At 41.1% G+C, this 19,999-nt stretch overlaps 1 protein-coding gene across 2 annotated transcripts in view; it reads right to left on the bottom strand.

The window, feature by feature from the left end:
* Positions 1–19,999, bottom strand: part of FAF1 (Fas associated factor 1) — a 440,039-nt gene that overhangs the window by 278,105 nt on the left and 141,935 nt on the right. For both annotated transcript variants that reach the window (XM_077450266.1, XM_077450265.1), the window contains exon 7: positions 7,953–8,061. In XM_077450266.1, coding sequence (XP_077306392.1) covers positions 7,953–8,061 — 109 coding nt within the window. The remainder of the gene's footprint in view (positions 1–7,952; positions 8,062–19,999) is intronic.

Genomic DNA, 19,999 nt, shown 5'->3' with positions numbered 1-19,999 from the left:
CTCAATCTTGGGTATTTACATTTATTTCTGTATGTTTTTTAGGTTACTGTTCAAAGTGGCCTGACAAAAACAAACTAATTATTGAAGTAGACTTGTTGGAATAGCGAGAACGGCTCTGCTTAGCTCTAGAACCTCACTAGGGGGGGAAAAAAAAAAAAAAAACAACAACACTTCAAAACATAAAAATACCAAAACAGAATATTTTTTTAAATTGTATTTTTTAATGCATCACATCGCTCAACACTTTTTTTGTTTGTGCCATTCTGCTTCTTTGAATTTTAGGAGTTAAAAATTTATCAGTTTTTTGTTGTTTAACTATTGCAGAGCCATCAACAATCAATCATTATAGACTAAAAAAATTTATAGATGTAAAATTTATAGCTAAATGGAAACCTTTATTCCACTTGAAAGTTTATGAAGGTTTTCTAGTACTTCCAACTTTTTAGCATATTTTCAACAACTTTTTCTACCGATTACACCATAGAAATAAAATTAGGGAAATGTACTTTCAGTCATTTCTATAGTTTGGTTTTAGTAAAGGGAGTAGCATGGGCAAAAAGGAAAACAGATTTAGATTTTATTCTTATTTTTAATGGTATTTGGGTATTCTTTTAATTATACTGCTAATATAGTCCTTGGAAAATCTAATAACATTATAATATATTTTAGTAACAAAACATAAATAAATCTAACAACATTATAATATATTTTAGTAACTAACCACAAATCAATCTAATAACAAAATAATATATATTAGTAACAAAACACAAATAAATCGACTAACATTATAATATATATTTTAGTAACTAACCACAAATAAATCTAACAACATTATAATACATTTTACTAACAAAACGCAAATAAATCTAATAACATTATAATACATTTTACTAAAAAAAACAAATAAATCTAATAACTTTATAATAAATTTTTACTAACAAAACACAAATAAAAAGTATAGCAGAAAGTTTATTTTAAAAGCTAGGAGCTTTAAAAATGTAGGTTAGCCAACACAAGTCTATTGCTTAAATTCAAAACCTTTGGCTGAATCACATTTTTAGAAGCAAAATCAAAATAGATTACACCTTGAAAAACAAGGCTAAAGAAATAAATAAAAAAATGTAAATGCTAGAATTACAAATGAGATCTTTACTGTGTTTGTTAGACTGTTTCTGCAATGATTTAATTACATTAGGTTTTTGGTGATGTAATTTCATAACTGCAATCTAGCTACTCATCATCTCAAAAACACCACCACCTTAAAAAGTAGGCGATACCCAGCGCAAAATAAAAAATAGTTTATTCTTTACTTTTTATTTCAAATGAATCAATGATTATTTCAAATGAATCAATAATTATTTCAAATGAATCAATATTTCAAATTATTATTTCAAATTAATTATTACTTCAAATCAATCATTTTGGATGGCTGAATGTAAATTTTTGTAATTTCCCCATTTTTTTTTTCTTTAAACAAGGGTTCCCTATGCCAGGAAAGAATACATCTATTCTGGAGGGTGATAAAAAAAAAAAATAGGAACAATTGTACAAAGATGGTGATTATTTGGAACTGAAAGGGTGTAAAATGCAATTTTGAAAGCGGCAGGAATAATGATGGTTATATTTGTTGCGTTGTATTTTGCCCATGTATATTTTACTATCCAAACATATCACTACCCAGAGACAGTTTCACAGAATAGCAGGGAGTGAGGCGGCGCTGATGGAATATTAATTTCCACGTTTAATAATTGATGTAGTCATTTTGAATCTTTCTGCATAGACTACTGCATGTGAGTAGATTGCATTAACACTGCTTAAACATTTCAACTTGTCAGAATGGCCAACTCCATTTTGGATATATTTGCAGTTATTTCCCCCTCGAAACAGTAATAATGGCAAAATAAATATGTGCCTCTATTTTATAATCACTAAACATTAATGAATATTTTATATCTTTTTAAATCTCATTGTTTAATTTAAAAGGGTGAAATTAAGTCTCCTTCCAGCAATGTGCCAATTATCTCCAGATCAAACAATAACCCGGCCATTATACCAGGTTCTGTTTATATTTCAGAAGCTAATTTGGAGTTGCAGAAAAGGACGGCGGGAGTTATAGACGAGGAATAATGTCAAGGGATGCCCTCTTGTGGGTAAAATTAGAACTACAAGTGCAGAAAAAGACTGTACGCTTGATAGAAAAATAGAAGAAATGGATTTCGCTATAGCATAGGTTTCGACCATTTATGCAAAATTAGATTAGGGTGGCTGAGGGTCAATGTCAACAATGTATTCTTGTTTCAAAGCTTTTTTTTCAGGTTGTCACCAAAAGCAGTTAAAGTGCATAACAAAATATTTAAAGGCTAAGTTCCCCTTTGGAACATGTTACAGCCATACTGCCTTGAAAAAGTATTCACACCCCTTGAATTTTTCCACATTTTGTCATGTTACAACCAAAAGTTTTATGTATAAATAAAAAGTATTTTATTGTATTTTAAAATGTATTTTTTATTGGGATTTTATGTGATGCACCAACACAAAGTGGTTTATTTACTAAAACTGGAGAGTGCATCAGGTTCCCTTCTGCATAGAAACCAATCAGCTTCCAGGTTTTATTGCCAAAGCTTAAACTGAACAAGCTGAGGTTAGAAGCCGATTGGCTACCATGCACAGCTGTACCAGATTTTAGGTGCACTGGTTTTAGTAACTCAATCCCAAAACGTATACAATGCCTTGAAAAAGTATTCATGCCCCTTGACATTTTCCACATTTTGTCATAAATGGTTTTCAATTTTTTTTTTTACAAATAAATATCTGAAAAGTGTGGCGTGCATATGTATTCAGTCCCCTTTACTCCGATACCCCTAACTAAAATCTAGTGGAACAAATTGCCTTCAAAATTCACCTAATTAGTAAATAGAAGCCACCTGTGTGTAATTTAATCTCAGTATAAATATAGTTGTTCTGTGGAGCTCTCAGAGGTTTGTTAGAGAACCTTAATGAACAAACAGCATCATGAAGGCAAAGGAACACACCAGACAGGTCAGGGATAAAGTTTTGGAGAAGTTTAAAGCAGGGTTAGGTTATAAAAAAAATATCCCAAGCTTTGAACATCTCATGGAGAACTGTTCAATCCATCTGAAAATGGAAAGAGTATGGAAAGAGTATGGCACAACTGCAAACCTACCAAGACATGGCCGTCCACCTAAACTGACAGACTGGGCAAGGAGAGCATTAATCAGAAGCGGCCAAGAGGCCCATGGTAACTCTGGAGGAGCTGCAGAGATCTACAGCTCAGGTGGGAGAATCTGGCCACAGGACAACTATTAGTTCACTCCACAAATCTGGCCTTTATGGAAGAGTGGCAAAAAAGAAAGCCATTGTTGAAATAAAAGCCATAAAGAAGTCCCATTTGCAGTTTGCGAGAAGCCATGTGGGGGACACAGCAAACATGTAGAAGGTGCTCTGGTCAGATGAGACCAAAATTTAACTTTTTGGCCTAAAAGCGAAGCTCTATGTGTGGCGGAAAACGAACACAGCACATCACTCTGAACACACCGTGGGGATGCTTTTCTTCTGCAGGGACAGGGAAGCTGGTCAGAGTTGATGGAAAGATGGATGGAGTCAAATACAGGGCAATCTTAGAAGAAAACCTGTTAGAGTCTGCATAAGACTTGACTGGGGCGGAGGTTCACCTTCCAGCAGGACAACAAGCCCAAACATACAGCCAGAGCTACATTAGAATGGTTTAGATCAAAGCATATTCATGTGTTAGAATGGCCCAGTCAAAGTCCAGATCTAAATCCAATTGAGACTCTGTGGCAAGACTTGAAAATTGCTGTTCACAGACGTTCTCCATCCAATCTGATAGAGCTTGAGATATTTTGCAAAGAAGAATGGGCAAAAATTTCACTCTAGATGTACATGAAGTAAGCCGTATTAGTGCAATTGTGACTGAGAAAATTGAGTATTGTCTGAAGAAACAGAGGGGGTCATAAAACGGTAGTATAATGGGTAAAGAAACCAATATCTAAATTTAGGGCGTTATTTTTTGTGTCAAAAAGTAGTATTCTTAGTTCAAACGTTTTCCTTTCCTAGATAGTCCTGAAATTCCAGAACAAAAACATTGAGGTCTTCTATAGTTTGGTTCCGGTTGTGAGAAGTGATGTCCCACAGGTGTGCAGAAACCGTCTTCTTTATGTTCCTTGATTGAATTTGCACAGACAAAGAAGAAGTTTCTTCACACTTGTGGGACATCACTTCTGACAACCGGACCACATTACATACCTCAATGTTTTAGTTCTTAAAAGGGAATTTCAGAACTATCCAGGAAAGGAAAACGTTTGAACTAATTCTGGACATATATAGTAAAAAAGCGGCTGAAATTCGGTCATTTGACCAGTTTGTTCGTATTTGGCCAGTTAATGGACACAAAATCGATAATCACTGGGACGTTCTTGAGCCGAAAAAACGAAGGACAAGTTTGGAAATTTTCTGCCGAACGATAAATTGAAAGGTTAATGTGTTTTCCGTCTGAACTGTTTGCACTAGGTATATGTAAAGAAACAAACAAAAAAAAAATGCAATTATTTATGTCCACTGAATGATTTATAGGTCGTTACATGATGGCACTATCTTTTGCGCTCACGGCCAAATGTTTGTTTTTCGAAAATGCATTTGGCCAATTTTTCGTACAGTGTATGGCGAGCATAAGAATGACTTCTTTTTCACACAAAAAATAATGGCCTAAAATTTAGAAGTTGGTTTCTATACCCAGTATACTACATTTTTACGACCCCCCCCCCAGTGACTGTTTTCTACTCCCCCCCCCCCCCCCCCCAGAGTCTATAGCTCTCCCTGTCTTATCTCACACAACTCTGCTGCTAGTTTTACCATTGCCATATACATTTGTATGATTTGTGTGTGTTTGTTTTTTCTTTCTTTGAATGTGGCATGTCCCAAGCTCATGCCCCACACCCCCTCCCCCTCTCCCCCCCCCCCCCCCCACTGCAACAGCAGGCAGGTCTTCCCCACACCAACTGTCAGATATTGAAAAATGCCCGCACACCAGCATCGTTCAATCACAGCAATGTATGAGTAAACTGCAAGTTCCATCTTCCACTGTGGCACATGGATAGTAGTTCTAAAAGCTTGCAGTGGCGCGGATGATCACCCTCGTAGTCCCTTTCAGCTCTGTAACTGAAAGCCCCTACGAAGGTACCGACACAAAACTGGAGGGACAGTAGTCTGACATTGCACCTGCAATCCACTGATCGTGGGTGCAATGCTTTGCAGGAGCCTGTAAGAAACAATAAATGCATTTTTTTTCCCTGCAATAATATGAGAGGTCATGATTATCCAAAAAGGTGAACATGGCCTTTAACTTTGCGTGACTACACAAGAATACAAGAAATAAAAGCAATAATCAAGGTCACTTGTAGAACTTCAAGCAAATACATACAAAACACACCTTTTAGTTCAGTAACCCTCAGAAAAATCATAAAGCAAATTTTTAAACAGAGTAATTGCCCATCTTTTGCCCTTTTTTATCTTATAATTTTCCCTACAGCTGAAAAACAAACAATAGGAAGTTCTACACCATGAGGGAATCTGAATCTTTAGCTCTGCCCAGTGTGGTCAGCCCATCTTGTTTTTTTAGGTTCTGAGGCCTCATGTACACTGGGTGTTTAGCCCCCGATGCATGAGGCTCCAGCGTTAACATATAGGTGGTGCACCGCCCAGCCTTGGCAAACTCCAGCAGCCATAAGAGGCTGAACGCTCTATGAATGGAAGAAGCAGATCTTTCCTTCTGTCTAGGCAGTGCCGGGACAAGGTCATCTAGTGTTCAGGGCAAAGATTCTAAACTGCGCCGCTCCCCCCCCCCCCCCTTAAAAGGTGATGGAAGAAAGATGCAGGTACGGGTTGTGTAGTTAAACCCAGCACTATCCAGATCTCATGGCACTCCTGCATTCAAAAGCAGACAGAGGTGTTCACAGAAATACAGGAGTGCCATACTGGTCCAGATGATCCCGGCTTCAGGGGATATTCTGAGGGACAGAAGATTGAGGAGCAGAGACATCAGCACATTCTAATCATTCATTTAAGTAGTATCCCAGGTGCAGATGTAAAACAAACAAAAAACACATCACTAAACTTAATTTAAGTTTTGCTGATCTCTTTCATTATAGGGAGCCCTCAATGAAAGAAGAAATAAAAGAAAGGAAAAATAAAAAAACAAAAAAAGAGCACATCAATATAATGCATTATTTTTTAAAACAATAGTTGCACTAACATATAGCAGGTGGTGTCCAGGCATGTCAATGGCCTGACTACCTGGAGAATACAGTAAGCTAGTACCGTGGCCAGCTGTGCCACTAGTGTCATCAGTCCTCAGTTGGCCTCCTAATAGAGTGGGGTAGAGAGCTTGTCCCATGTCCACATCAACACAACCTAGCTTGGCAAACGGTAGAGTTTTCCACCAAATCTTGTTGCCATGACTCACAGGAAATGGGCAGCTCTCAGCAACCAAGTATTCTGCCTAATGCTACAACTGATCTCTGGTGTATTCCACGCTCCTCTGGACATTGGGCGAGCACTCAAATCGACTCTGGTCTATTATGTGGTGAATTGAGGACTGGTACAAATAGCAGTCCCGCTAGCCTTGGTACTAGTGCAACATTCACTAAACAAGCAAAGCCATTGACATGCCAGCACACCTTCTACTTATAGTGAGCCCAAGCATTGTTTTAGGCCTGGTTCACACCTATGCATTTTTGTTTTTGTACATTTTCAGTTTTGCAGAAACACACTACAGTCTATTTAACATGGTTTTCTATGGATGTAGTTCACATCTGTGCATTTTATGGAACGGGCATGGGACTTTTTTGCTGGTTTTTGGTTCCAGTCTTCAATGGATCAAAAACGTATATTGAAAAACACATGCAAACTGCAACCTGCATAGGTGTGAACCCGGCCTTAAAGAGAAAAGTATTATAGTAGTTTGATAATGCACTAGGTCAGGCTCTTTCATATTATATCCACTAACATTTAAATAATTATTTAATGTGAATATCTAAATTAAAAAATAGGCAATCAATGACCACACCTCTGGACGTAACGCGTATGGGAGCATGACGTCACCCACAGCCATCTCTCAGTGTTTTTTTTACCAGCCGATGCATTTAATATATGTGTTTTTACCCAGCACTGCTGACATGCCATCGATGTAAGTGCAATTATCTGTTTTTTATATATTATTTAAAAAAAAAATGTTTATGGAGATTGTGTGTTCTGTTCCCTTATATACCATTCCCATGAGACTGGAAGCCAGTATGGCGATAAGAGTATACACTGAAGCTGGGACATCAGATCGGTATCCCCAGTTCCTTTAAAAAGGGAAACACAGCGTATTGTAACCTACTGGTAAAGCAGGGGTCATAATAGGAAGGTGAGAGGCTACAGCGCACAAGGTGTGGGTATGGCACTTAATCTTGTTGCAAGTTTTCACGTTGTGGAGGATCACGGATATCGATTTTGGATTCATTTACACATATTGCTTGTAGACTTATTTACATATATGGACACTGTTATATGTGATTGATGACTTATTTATAATTTAGATATCCACATTGAATTATTATTTTGTGTGTGTGAGTTATGCTAATATATGGTGAAATCACTTTTATGGTGTGAGCAGCAATGCGCTCTTTACTTTCCATACACATGTATTATTTGATTTTGTTTTTGGCTGCGCTAATTTTTTGGGTTATCTAATGTAGACTTAACAATGCTGAATTAAGCTTTTCAGGTTTTACAGCACCTGGGAAATACATATCTCGTGAAAGGAAGGGAGGGAGAAAACAGAACATTAGCTGTATGGGTACAGCACTGTCGAGCATTTATGATGGTTAATGAGACTTTTATTAGAGCCTAGCTCTATGAAAATGCTCACTCACCTCTTGTATTGTGCAGCTCCCTGAAAACTGCAGGTTGTACTCCCTCTGGACTTCGCGGTGAGTGATGATCAGCATGAAGTTCTGTTTTAATGAATCCTCCTGCTGAGAGCTGGAGGGATGGAAATAGAGACAGGAAGTCAGCAAGGACAAGTAGTGGCATGTCTCTTCAGCGCTACCTTACCTCTCGAGAGGGCCGTGGCTGCCATGCAGGCAAGTCTGGGCACAGACCGGCCCAATCAGCAGATCTGCTACAGTACTGACCACATATAGACATCATGCCCTGTGCGCCCGTTACTTCTCAGACACATAGGCAACACTGACATTATTAAGTCTAATTTGTTAAAAATGTACACTCAGCATTGCCGCGGGGACTTGGACCACACAGGGCCACCCTGACGTGTTATAACACATGTCACAATGTCACTACACACAGGTAATGCAGGAGCACAATATTGCATTAACTAGTCTCTGAAGTAATATATAGATTCCAGTATAATTGGATCGTATAATTAACATAGGTGAATGATTGCTCTTACAGGGATGGTAACCCTATTTTAAAGTAAACCTGTAACAAACCAAAGCAATTAAAACAGCACATATGATGAAATAAAATTGATAACCAGAGTTTACCTTCAGCTGATGCAGCACATCTAAACAATAAATAGGTTCATAAATATAGGCAGCCTCAGTTATGTTCAAATTTGGACTTTCCATGTAAAATTCTAAATTGGATCCACCCACTTCCACCTACTGAGTCTCACAATTGGTCCTTATAGGTATCTGCCTGCATGCTTGAGATTACTTCAGAGCAATCAGGTATCCTCCAAAACCTAAGCACTCCATTGAGCCATGACTTCCATGGTCGATATTTGGCCCACCTTCTCTCACCTATTTGTCGTGAGGAATCCCACAGCTTATGGTGGCCAACAGTAAGGCCAAAAATCAGCCATCAGGTGTGGTTAATATTTGCATAACAAATTGTGTGGATTCTGGAGATTTCCAAGTCTTTCAAAAGATAAACTGAACAGGCACTAGAAGAGCTTGACTTTAAGAATCCAGGGACACCTTACAAAATTGAGGGAACCCACTTATTCTTCAGACCCTTCTGTGTAAAAAAAAAAAAAAAAAAAAAAAATATATAGTATTAAACCTACCAAGAATTGACACATCCTAAATAGAAATGTATTACAGCGCATTGCAACCCGGGCACCTAGGCAAGATAGATTCTAGAAAACTGAGGCTGTCAAATCTCTCAGAAAGAGGATGCAGCACAGTGCTCCTGCGTAGCTTAAGCAAAATTCCCCCGCGTAACTCAAGGTTAACCACTTCCGGACCGCCGAACACCGATATACGTCCTCACTTTGAGGACGGATATAGTTACGGGAGCAGCTAGCTGCCATAACCACAGTATCCTTGTGTTTGGCCGACAATCTGCTACAAGATAAAAGTGGTCTCTGCGGTGGATTTGATGCAAGATCACTATTACCGGCGGCGGGAGAGGGCCCCTACCCCCCCCTCTCCCGCGGAACTCCTCCACCGCTTACCGGAGCAGCGGCGGAGGTGATCCGGTCCTCTCTGTGTCTGTGCGTGGAGGCGAGTGAGGGGAAGATGGCCCCCACCCGTCTCCATGACATTGCAGGGTGGAAGCGACGTCAAAATGTCACTTCCGCCCATAGCTCTTAAAGGGCCATTTTTTTTTTTTTAATTACAATTGTTTTTAAATTGCATTTTAGTGTAAATATGGGATCTTTTTGACCCCAGATCTTATATTAAAGAGGTCCTGTCATGCTTTTTTTTCTATTACAAGGGATGTTTACATTCCTTGTAATAGGAATAAAAGTGACAATTTTTTTTTTAAACAGTGTAAAAATAAAATGGTAAAATAAATAAGAAAAACATTTTTATTTTAAAAACACGCCCCGTCCCGCCAAGCTCGCGTACAGAAGCAAAAGCATAAGAAATCGGTGTTCAAACCAACACGTGAGGTATCGCTGCGATCAGTAGACCTCCTCTGTAACTCAAAACATGTAACCTGTAGAATTTTTTTAAACTTAGCCTATGGAGATTTTTAAGGGTAAGGACGTCATGACGTGATTGACTTCCAGTGGGGATATCTGAATGATGCCTGCAGCTGCATATCATAATTTTCAGCTGGCGATTCTGTGCCCCGTAAGAACGATCATAGCGGCACTTCAGCCACTTGATCATACTTACAGGTGGTACATTGAGGTATTTTTAAATCTCCATCATGTCCCCTCTCGAGCGTCTCTTCCCAGCGAGAATACATTTATTGCTTGTAGTCATTTCTTCGTAATTAAGGTCCTCCAGTAACCTTATTCATTTTGTTGCCCTTTCTTTGGACTTTCCAGCTCATCCCTTCTGAGGATTGGTGACCAGAACTGGATGGAACACTCCAGATGTGGCCAGACCAGAGTTTTATAAAGTGCCAGGATTATAGTTTCATCTCTGGAGTATATCCCCCTTTTTTATGCTAAAATTTCGCCTGCCTTGGTAGCAGCAGCTTGACATTGCATGGTATTGCTCAGTCTGTTATCTACTAGGACCCTCAGATCTTTCTCCATCCTTCCCCCAGAGGTTCTGCCTCTAGTGAGTAGTTTACATTTATGTTCTTAGCCCCCAAGTGCATTAGCTTACATTTCACCACATTAAACCTCATTTGCCATGTAGTTGATAACTCCAATATTTTGGTCAGGTCTTCCTGTGAAATTTCTATATCCTGATGTGAAGTTATTGCCCTGCATATTTTTGTGTTGTCCGCAAAAACTGAGAATGAGCTATTTATCCCATCCTCTATATCATTTATAAATAAACAGTCTTGGTCCCAAGACAGAGCCTTGGGGCACCCCACTTACCACTCTAGACCAATGGGAGTACAAGTTATCACCACACTTTGGACACGCCCCTGTAACCAGTTTTCTATCCAAGAACAAATCTTATGGTCCATGCCTGCAAACCAAGTTTCATTCAAAATGCCACAGCGATGAAAGACGAAAAATTGGCCTGGGCAAGAAGGGGGTGAAAGTGCCCAGTATTGACATAGTTAAATATACTTTAACAGCTTAACCACTTCCCGACCAGCGCACGACGATGTACGTCGACAGAATGGCACAGGCAGGCATATTGGCGTACATGTACGTCCAATCTTCAATGCCGCCCTGCCATCGGGAGCGCGCCGCCGGCGCGCGCTCCCGCGCTGGTCGGGACCCCTGTGAGTCCGGTCGCGGGACCCGCGGACTCGATCGCCGCGGGCATACCCGCGATCGTCTCACGGGACGGCTGAATGGAGGAAATGCCGTGTAAACAGCTTTTCTCCATTCTGCCTAGCAACTAGTGAGGCTGATCTCTGCTCCATGTGATTGGAGCAGAGATCAGTGTTCACTAAATGAAAGCCCAACCCCCCTACAGTTAGTAACACACCCCTAGGAACACTTAACCCCTACACTGCCCCCCACTGGTTAACCCTTTCACTGCCAGTGTCATTTACACAGGAATCACTGCATTTATATAGCAGTGATTACTGTATAAATGACAATGGTCCCAAAAATGTGTCAAAAATGTCCGATGGGTCCCCCCACAATGTCACAGTCACAATAAAAATTGCTGATCGCCGCCATTACTAGTAAAAAAAAAAATAATAATAAAAAATTATTAATAAAAATGCTATAAAACTATCCCTATTTTGTAAACGCTATAACTTTTGCGCAAACCAATCATCGCTTATTGCGATTTTTTTTACCAAAAATATGTAGAAGAATACGTATCGGCCTAAATTGAGGGAAAAAAATGTTTTTTTTATATATTTTTGGGGGATATTTATTATAACAAAAAGTAAAAAAATAATGTGTTTTTTTCAAAATTGTCGCTCTATTTTTGTTTATAGCGCAAAAAATAAAAACCGCAGGGGTGATCAAATACCACCAAAAGAAAGCTCTATTTGTGGGAAAAAAAGGACGTCAATTTTGTTTGGGAGCCACGTCGCACGACCGCGCAATTGTCAGTTAAAGCGACGCAGTGCCGAATCGCAAAAAGTGGTCTGGTCTTTGACCAGCAAAATGGTCCGGTCTGAAAGTGGTTAAGGACCCTCCCACGTACGGTCCCACTGTGGCAGGGCAGCCCTTAAGTGCTAAATCACATACCTGTACATGAATACTTCTTCTGGGTCTCGGGCGTGTGCCACCAGCAACCCACTCTCGATGTGATTGGACACAGCAAGAGCAAATCGGGTGGCTATACCGATCATTCCCAGGGCAGACAGAATGGCAGTCTGCCTATGCAAACAAGGCAGATCACCGTTCTGCGACAGCAGGAACACAGATCTCTCTTATAGTACAAGCAAACCCCTCCCCCCACACACAGTAAGAAACCAGCCCCTTGGGACAGATTTAACCCTTTAATTGCCCCAGATGTTAACCCCTTCCCTGCCAGTGTCATTAGTATGACAGTGCACATCGTTTAGCACTGATCATTGTAATAGTGTCACTGGTCGTCCCCAAAAAGTGTCACTTCGTGTCAGATTTGTTGCAGTGCCGCTATAAAAGTAACGCAGTGCCATATCGCAAAAAATGGACTGGCCATGAAGGGGTAAAACCTTTTGGGACTCAAGTGGTTAATGTAGCTTTCTAACACTAAAATAACAAACACAACAGGAGCTTCTTTTTTTTTTATTATTCAAGCAGTTCAAAGATAAAACATTAAGAACTGATCTTCGACCACATCATTTTATTTCAGAAGGCCATTATCAAAGCTCATGGCCTGTGCTATCTGCTAACAGGCTCTTCTTTAGTTGAAAACATGTTCATTTGTTCGATGTCCACGAACACTTGCACAGTGCACGCCTCATCTGCAACACTGCAGTGTGTCATTTGCTATTTTCATATACTGCCTCGGGAATTCAAATTAAACACTGCCAAAACTGTCAATTAAACTTCCCGTTTTTTTTCTAAGCTTGCAGATTTATAGCGGCTCATGTCAGGCGAGGATCACATTTACAGTAATTACAGCTTATTTACATTAACAGAAAATAAGAAATCAATATGTAGATGGAATGTTTGTTGTAGCTAATGCTAGAGGAGATCTCACATTTGCTGCAAACAGCCGCCACTTAAAAAGCTGGCGTCTATGCAAATCTGGAGAATACAGAATCACGCCAAGATCCGCCTGACGGGAGCAAAGCAAACATGGGACTCTAATCTTACAGAGAGTCCGGGATGCAGACTTCAATTATACTGCAACAAAGCATTGCACCAACTGCTATGTCATACATTGTACCTGCACACATGACATGAATGGTCAAAAACAAAAAAACACAAAATTATATATAAAATTTAATTACTATATTATTAAAAAAAAAAATATATATATATATATATATATATACACACACATACACGTGTGTGTGTTTTTTTTTTTTTTGATCAGAAACATTTTCCACAGCCCTGCTAAATCCACGTGCTTTTCAATGGGTCCCCAATTCAATATCCTTATCACATTCAAAGGCAATGGTATCCAATCACTGGCTTCCACATATACAGTGCTCAGCATAAATGAGTACACCCCAAGCGATTTGTCGGACAACCTTTACTTTTCTTTCAGAATCAAAATTTTCTATGGGGCACTTTACTACAAAATACTCCCACAAATGCGGGCCTTTGTTTGCAACCAAGATGTGTTAACCACTTGCCGACCAGCCGCAGTACATATACTGCGGCCGGTCGGCCCTATTACGCGAAACGACATACCTGTACGTAATTTCGTGCAATAGCCAGCGGGGGTGGAGGGGTGGTGCATGCACTGATTTGCCAATCAGCGGGTTTGGCGGATGCAATGTCTGCCGGCCACCCACGATCGTACCCCCGATGTAAACAAGGCAGATCGCCGTCCTGTCAGGTATGAACAGAGAGATCTGTTTTTGCTAAAAAGGAACATGGATCTAGGGCTGCAACGAACGATTATTTTCATAATCAATTAGCTGGCCGATTATTGTTTCAATTAATCGGTTGATAACCTTAAAAACAAGTGTGGTGTATAATTTAGTTAATATGTAAAGTTTAAAAAAAAGGCAATTTATTCTTAAATATCGCTATGCAGTGGTAAATATAAATAACCAAATATATGGCTAGAGAGCAAAATATCGAATCCACTCTGAGAATAACAGACAAAAGAGATCTACTATATATACACAATTAGAGGAGACGTATATCAGCGTGAGGCGGTCGGCAAAACCCCTTCCTAATTCATGCTGTCAGCAATGGCACCACATGGAAGAGAAATGTCACAAGACCTGAGAAAGAATTCCTTTACACAAGAAAGGTGAGGGCTACAAGAAGATCTGCAAAGCTTTACTCAGTCAGAATATTGTAGCAAACATTATACAAAAATGTAACAAAGATGTAACTGCATCCATTTCACAGAGATGTCCAGGCCACCCACAGAGATAAAACCCTCGACAGGAGAGTCTCCTGATGAGAAGGGTTGAAGAGAAATCGCCATGCAAGTTCACTGCAGTGAGCTAAAGTAGAAAGCCAAACTGGGGTGATTGTTTCATGCGACACAATACGGTGTGCACTGTAGAGGAATGGCATGCATGGGTGTCGTCCATGAAGGAAGCTTCTCCTAAAGCCCATGCACAAAAAAAGCCCACCTAGAATTACCCAGGGCCCATGCTGAAAAAGAAGAATACTACTGAGACTCTGTACTCTGGATTGCGGAGACCAAAAACAATGTTTTGGGACTGATGGCTTTAAAACTATATGGCGTCACAAGGTGAGGAGTACAAAGAAAAATGCATGGTGCCTACAGTGAAACATGGTGGTGGCATTGTCCTTCTGTGGGGCTGCATGAGTGCTGCTGGTGCCGGGGGGGGGGGGGGGGGGGCTGCATTTCCTGGGTGGTATCATGAACACACAGATGTACTGCTCTATATTGAAAGAGAAGATGCTAGCATCACTCCGAGCCCTTGGCCGTCGTGCACTTTTCCAACATGACAATGATCCAAAACACACCTCTATAGATTTTCACGATTAGATTTTCTGCAGATTTTTGTCTTCAGATTTACCAAAACCATATGAGGTCAAACCTTAAGGGGGTTCAATTTATATGCAATCAGGCAGGCATTTGCACTACATGGTTTTGGTAAATCCAAAGACAAAAATATGCAGAATGTCTGATAGTGTGTACGAGGCTTAAGGCCACTGTTGTATTTCTGAAGAAGAACAAGGTGAAAGCGATTCAGTGGTCAAGTATGTCACCTATGGGGAATTCTGAAGAGAGAAGTTAAGCATCACTCTCCATCCAGCATCCAGGCTCTAAAAGAGGTCGTTCTTGAAGAATGGAAAAAGATCGATCTTGCAATATGTCACCAACTTGTTCATTCCATGCCTATAAGACTTGGTGCTGTTTTTACAAATCACGGAGGTCATACAAAATGCTAGATGTAGCAGTTTTTGTTGTGGGGTGTATTCATTTTTACATCAACAAATTTGAGTAAAACTGGAGATTTTGGAATAAGTTATATTATTAACCGTACTTTCATGTAATGAGCTAAACAATGTATAAAACTCAGTTTTGTCAAAATTTGGGAAATTGTTCTTGTGTTCATTGAGATATTAATGAAAATTTAAAATTTCATTTATGCTGAGCACTGTATGCATGTACACTCACCGGACACTTTATTAGGTACACCTTGCTAGTACCGGGTTGGACCCCCTTTTGCCTTCAGAACTGCCTTAATTCTTCGTGGCATAGATTCAACAAGGTGTTGGAAACATTCCTCAGAGATTTTGGTCCATATTGACATGATGGCATCACGCAGTTGCTGCAGATTTGTCAGCTGCACATCCATGATGCGAATCTCCTGTTCCACCACATCTCAAACGTTCTCTATTGGATGAGATCTGGTGACTGTGCAGGCCATTGGAGTAGGGCTGCAACTAACGATTATTTTCATAATCGATTAATCGGCCGATTATTTTTTCGATTAATCGGATAAAAAAATTAAAAAGGGGAGAAAAAAATAAAATAAATTATATATTGAAATGGATATTTTGATGATAGGCAACTCCTATCCTCATATTGATTAGTGGTTCCAAATTAATAACTACTGCAGTAGGGAACAGACACAAAAGATACGCTCAGCATCTTTCCAAATAACCGTTCTCCTTTATTATGACGCATTTGAAGGCTTTTATACACATGATTACGTAGGTATCACATTAATATTACAATTGTACGTTTATGGTAACAAGGGGCGTTACATAGGCAGGCTTATTCTAATCAGAACTCGAAAGAATGCAAAACATGTACTGAAAACATTATTAGTGCCGTGTGCACAGTGAGGGCAGTATGCAATACATATAAAATAGAATACAATTATATACAGAACCTACAAATTTCCATTACACATACATTATATTATATTATATATATATATATATATATATATATATATATATATATATACACACACACACACACACACACACGTGTGTCCCCCAGTATAGAGGACACATTCCTCCCCTCTCACATGGTGTCACTGCCCCACCTCCTCTCAGTGCTCCCCTTCCCCCCTCCAGTGTCTCGGGTTTTCTCATCCCTTCATGGTGACAGCGGCTCCTCCTCGGTGTGCCGTGGTGGTGTGGGGTGGAGTATCAGTCTGGACCCGCCACACGTGACTCGGCCAACACCTCTGAATGGAGCGAAGGGCACCCCGAAGCTGGGAGATGGATGCAAGCATGTGCAGAGCACAACCTCCAATAACGGCAGCGCTGGAAAGCAGCCCGGCGAGGGCTTGCCGTGCCTGCGCTCTGCAGCGGGTCTATCGGAAGGCTGCTGGGTAGAGGGGGGGAGGAGCCGAAAGTAGCGCAGGCGCGTTGCTGGCAGGACGTCAGCTGGGTGGGGAATGCAAGCAGGCATAGCTGCGTGGTCATGGACGTGGTGCATGCGTAGGACACGGGAGGATACACAATATTCTAACGGACCGGCAGGGGGGGAAGGTGTGGACTAGGGGTGCAACGGATCAAAAAACTCACGGATCAGATCGTTCCTCGGATCAGAGTCACGGATCGGATCAATTTTCGGATCAGCAAAAAAAATAACACTACCCCCGCCCCCCACAGCCACATTATTTAAATAAAAGGTATAACACTATCCCCCCCCCCCCCCCCCCCCCCGATAAAATGCAGCTTATTACAAGCATAAAAACATAGTCAGCATATCACTGATGATTTGCGCCAAGCTCACCACCGATCAAAGTTCCTCCAAACAGACCTCCGTGATGAGTCCCGGGATGCCTATTGGCGCAAATCGTCAGTGATATGCTATGTTTTAATGCTTGTAATAAGCTGCATTTTATTGGGGGGGGGGGGAAAGAGATAGTGTTGTACCTTTTATTTAAATCAACAATGTGGCTGTGCCGAGCAAGTGGAAAGGCTTAGATAGGATTAGATAATAACTAACTACTATCTAATAGATAGTAGTTAGTTATTAGGTTAGATTAGGTAATAAATGTAGTGGTACCTGCATAAAAAGATTTGAATGAGGGCAGGCAAGGAATCCAGCGTGACTCCTCCAGAATTTCTTCACTTGGGCTGACACAGGCTGAACAACGCACTGGGGGTGACGTCAGCGCGCAGCTCGCCGCCGCCGCGTGTACCAAGATGGCCGCGGCCCGCTCCGCGGATCGCATGGTGTTGACCAACTAATCGATAATGAAAATCGTTGACAACGAAACCAGTGGTGAGATGATTGGAGCTTTGTGACATGGTGAATTATCCTGCTGGAAGGAGCCATCAGAAGATGGGGACATTGTAGTCATAAAGGGATGGACAGGGTCAGCAACAATATTCAGGTAGGCCGTGGTGTTTAAACGATGCTCAATTGGTACTAAGGGGCCCAAATGTGCCAAGAAAATATCCTCCACACCATTACACCACCAGCCTGAACCATTGATACAAGGCAGGATGGATCTATGCTTTCATTTTGTTTACAACAAATACTGACCCTACTATCTGAATGTTGCAGCTGAAATCGAGACTCAGACCAGGCATGTTTTTCTAATCATTGTCCAATTTTAATGAACCTGTGCAAATTGTAGCCTCAGTTTCCGGTTCTTAGCTGGTAGAAGTGGCACCCAGTGTGGTCTTCTGCTGCTGCAGCCCATCTTCTACAAAGTCTGACGTGTTGTGCATATAAAGATTGTTTTCTGCATACTTTGCTTGTAACGAGTGGTTATTTGAGTTACTGTTGCCTTTTTATCATTTTGAATCCAGTCTGCCCATTTTCCTACGGTATTAAGGCATTTTCAGCCATAAAAACTGTTGTTTACTGGATATTTTCTCTTTTTCGGACCATTCTCTGTAAATCCTAGAGACGGTTGTGCATAAAAATCCCAGAAGATCGGTAGTTTTTGAAATACCCAGACCAGACCGTCTGACACCAACAACCACGTCACGGTCAAAGTCAGTTCAATCCCCTTTCTTCCCCATTCTGATTCTCAGTTTGAACTTCGGCAAGTCTTCTTACCACATCTAGATGCTTAAATGCATTGAGCTTCTGCCATGTGATGGCTGATTAGCAATTTGTGTTACCAAGCAATTGAACAGATGTACCTATTAAAGTGGCCAGTGAGTGTAAACTGGTGAAGGCCACAGCAACAGGTCAGACATGCAGATATGTGCTGGCAAATACAGGAAACAATCACTAAGGCCAATGATACTGTATATTGCAGAAATTTACAACCTGGGGAAATCACATAGAAACATAAAAGGGTTAAAGTAGAAGTCCATGCTAAAACTAAAATCCCTGCATCTATACACACAATCTAACACTAACCTATCTAGCCCTCTAAAGAAGAAATCAGTATAATTAAATTTTCTGCAGGCAATGCGACCCAATCCCACGCTGAGCTGTCAGCGGCGGCTTCGCTGTGGAGGTGGGTGCCGAAGACACGGCCGACATCGGAAGCCCCATATTAAGTCTATGGGTGACGTCACTCTCCGGTCGTTTCACAGCCGTTGTCGGCAGTGTCCTCTGCAGAGCTTACGCCGCTGGAGATTGGGTCGGATCACCTTCAGAAAAGGTATGTATATGCATATTTTCCTGGGCTAGATAGGTTACTGTTAGATCATGGGTATCTATAGATGCAGGGATTTTAGTTTTAGCCTGGACTTCCACTTTAAGGTCAGCGTTGGGGTGCAGTGTTAGGGGTTAAAAGGGGGTTATCAAAGGGAAGACAGGGCACCGCTCACAAACCTAGCACATTAGTATGTAGATGTAGAATGTGGCCTCAGCCAGCACCGTTCCAGCCATGCCTCCCTGACATGTTTTGTCCCGCTCACCGGAGCTTGGTCACAGAGGAGCGACGTTGGCTGAGGCCACATTCCGCTACATACTAATGCATTAGGCTGGGGAGTGCCACCTTTTCTTCTCTTGATAATGCTCTTACACCTCTGAATGGTGATCCGATGCCAGCTCCCTTCACTGCAACCGGTGGGGAGATCTGTCTCCGCTTAGAGCGGCACTGCAAGTTTAATTTGGATCCAATTTGGATTTGGTGATTGTTTTTTTATAGAGAAAAAAAAACAAGACTTTACAAACAAGTTATACTTACCTGGTCTGTTGCAGTGGATTTGCACAGAGCAGCCCCGATTGTCCTCTTCTCGGGTCCCTCTTCTGTCATCCTGGCTCCTCCCTCCTGTTAAGTGCCCCCACAGCAAACTGGCTATGAGGGCCCCCAACCCGAGTCACAGCTCCCTTTGTCCATTCAGACACGGAGCCCCGACCAGGCCCCGGGCCTTCTCTTCCAAGTGGCTAGCTGACTGATTGACAGCAGTGGGAGCCAATGGTGCCGTTGCTGTGTCTCAGGCAAGCAAGAAGGAGAATCTCAGGCTGCGGACACTTGTGGACATCGCTGATAATAGAGGAATCTCAGGTAAATATTAGGGAGGCTGCAGAAGGGAATGCGTTAAGATAAAAAAAAAACTTCTGAATGAATGAATGAATGAAATACTTATATAGCGCACAACGCGAAC

The sequence above is a fragment of the Lithobates pipiens genome, unplaced genomic scaffold, assembly GCF_037356315.1.
Source record: "Lithobates pipiens isolate NorthernLeopardFrog02 unplaced genomic scaffold, aLitPip1_a1.2 Scaffold_23, whole genome shotgun sequence".
NCBI classification, from domain to species: domain Eukaryota; kingdom Metazoa; phylum Chordata; class Amphibia; order Anura; family Ranidae; genus Lithobates; species Lithobates pipiens.
Note: the sequence above shows the minus strand (reverse complement) of the source record. Positions and strands in the feature narration are given on the sequence as shown.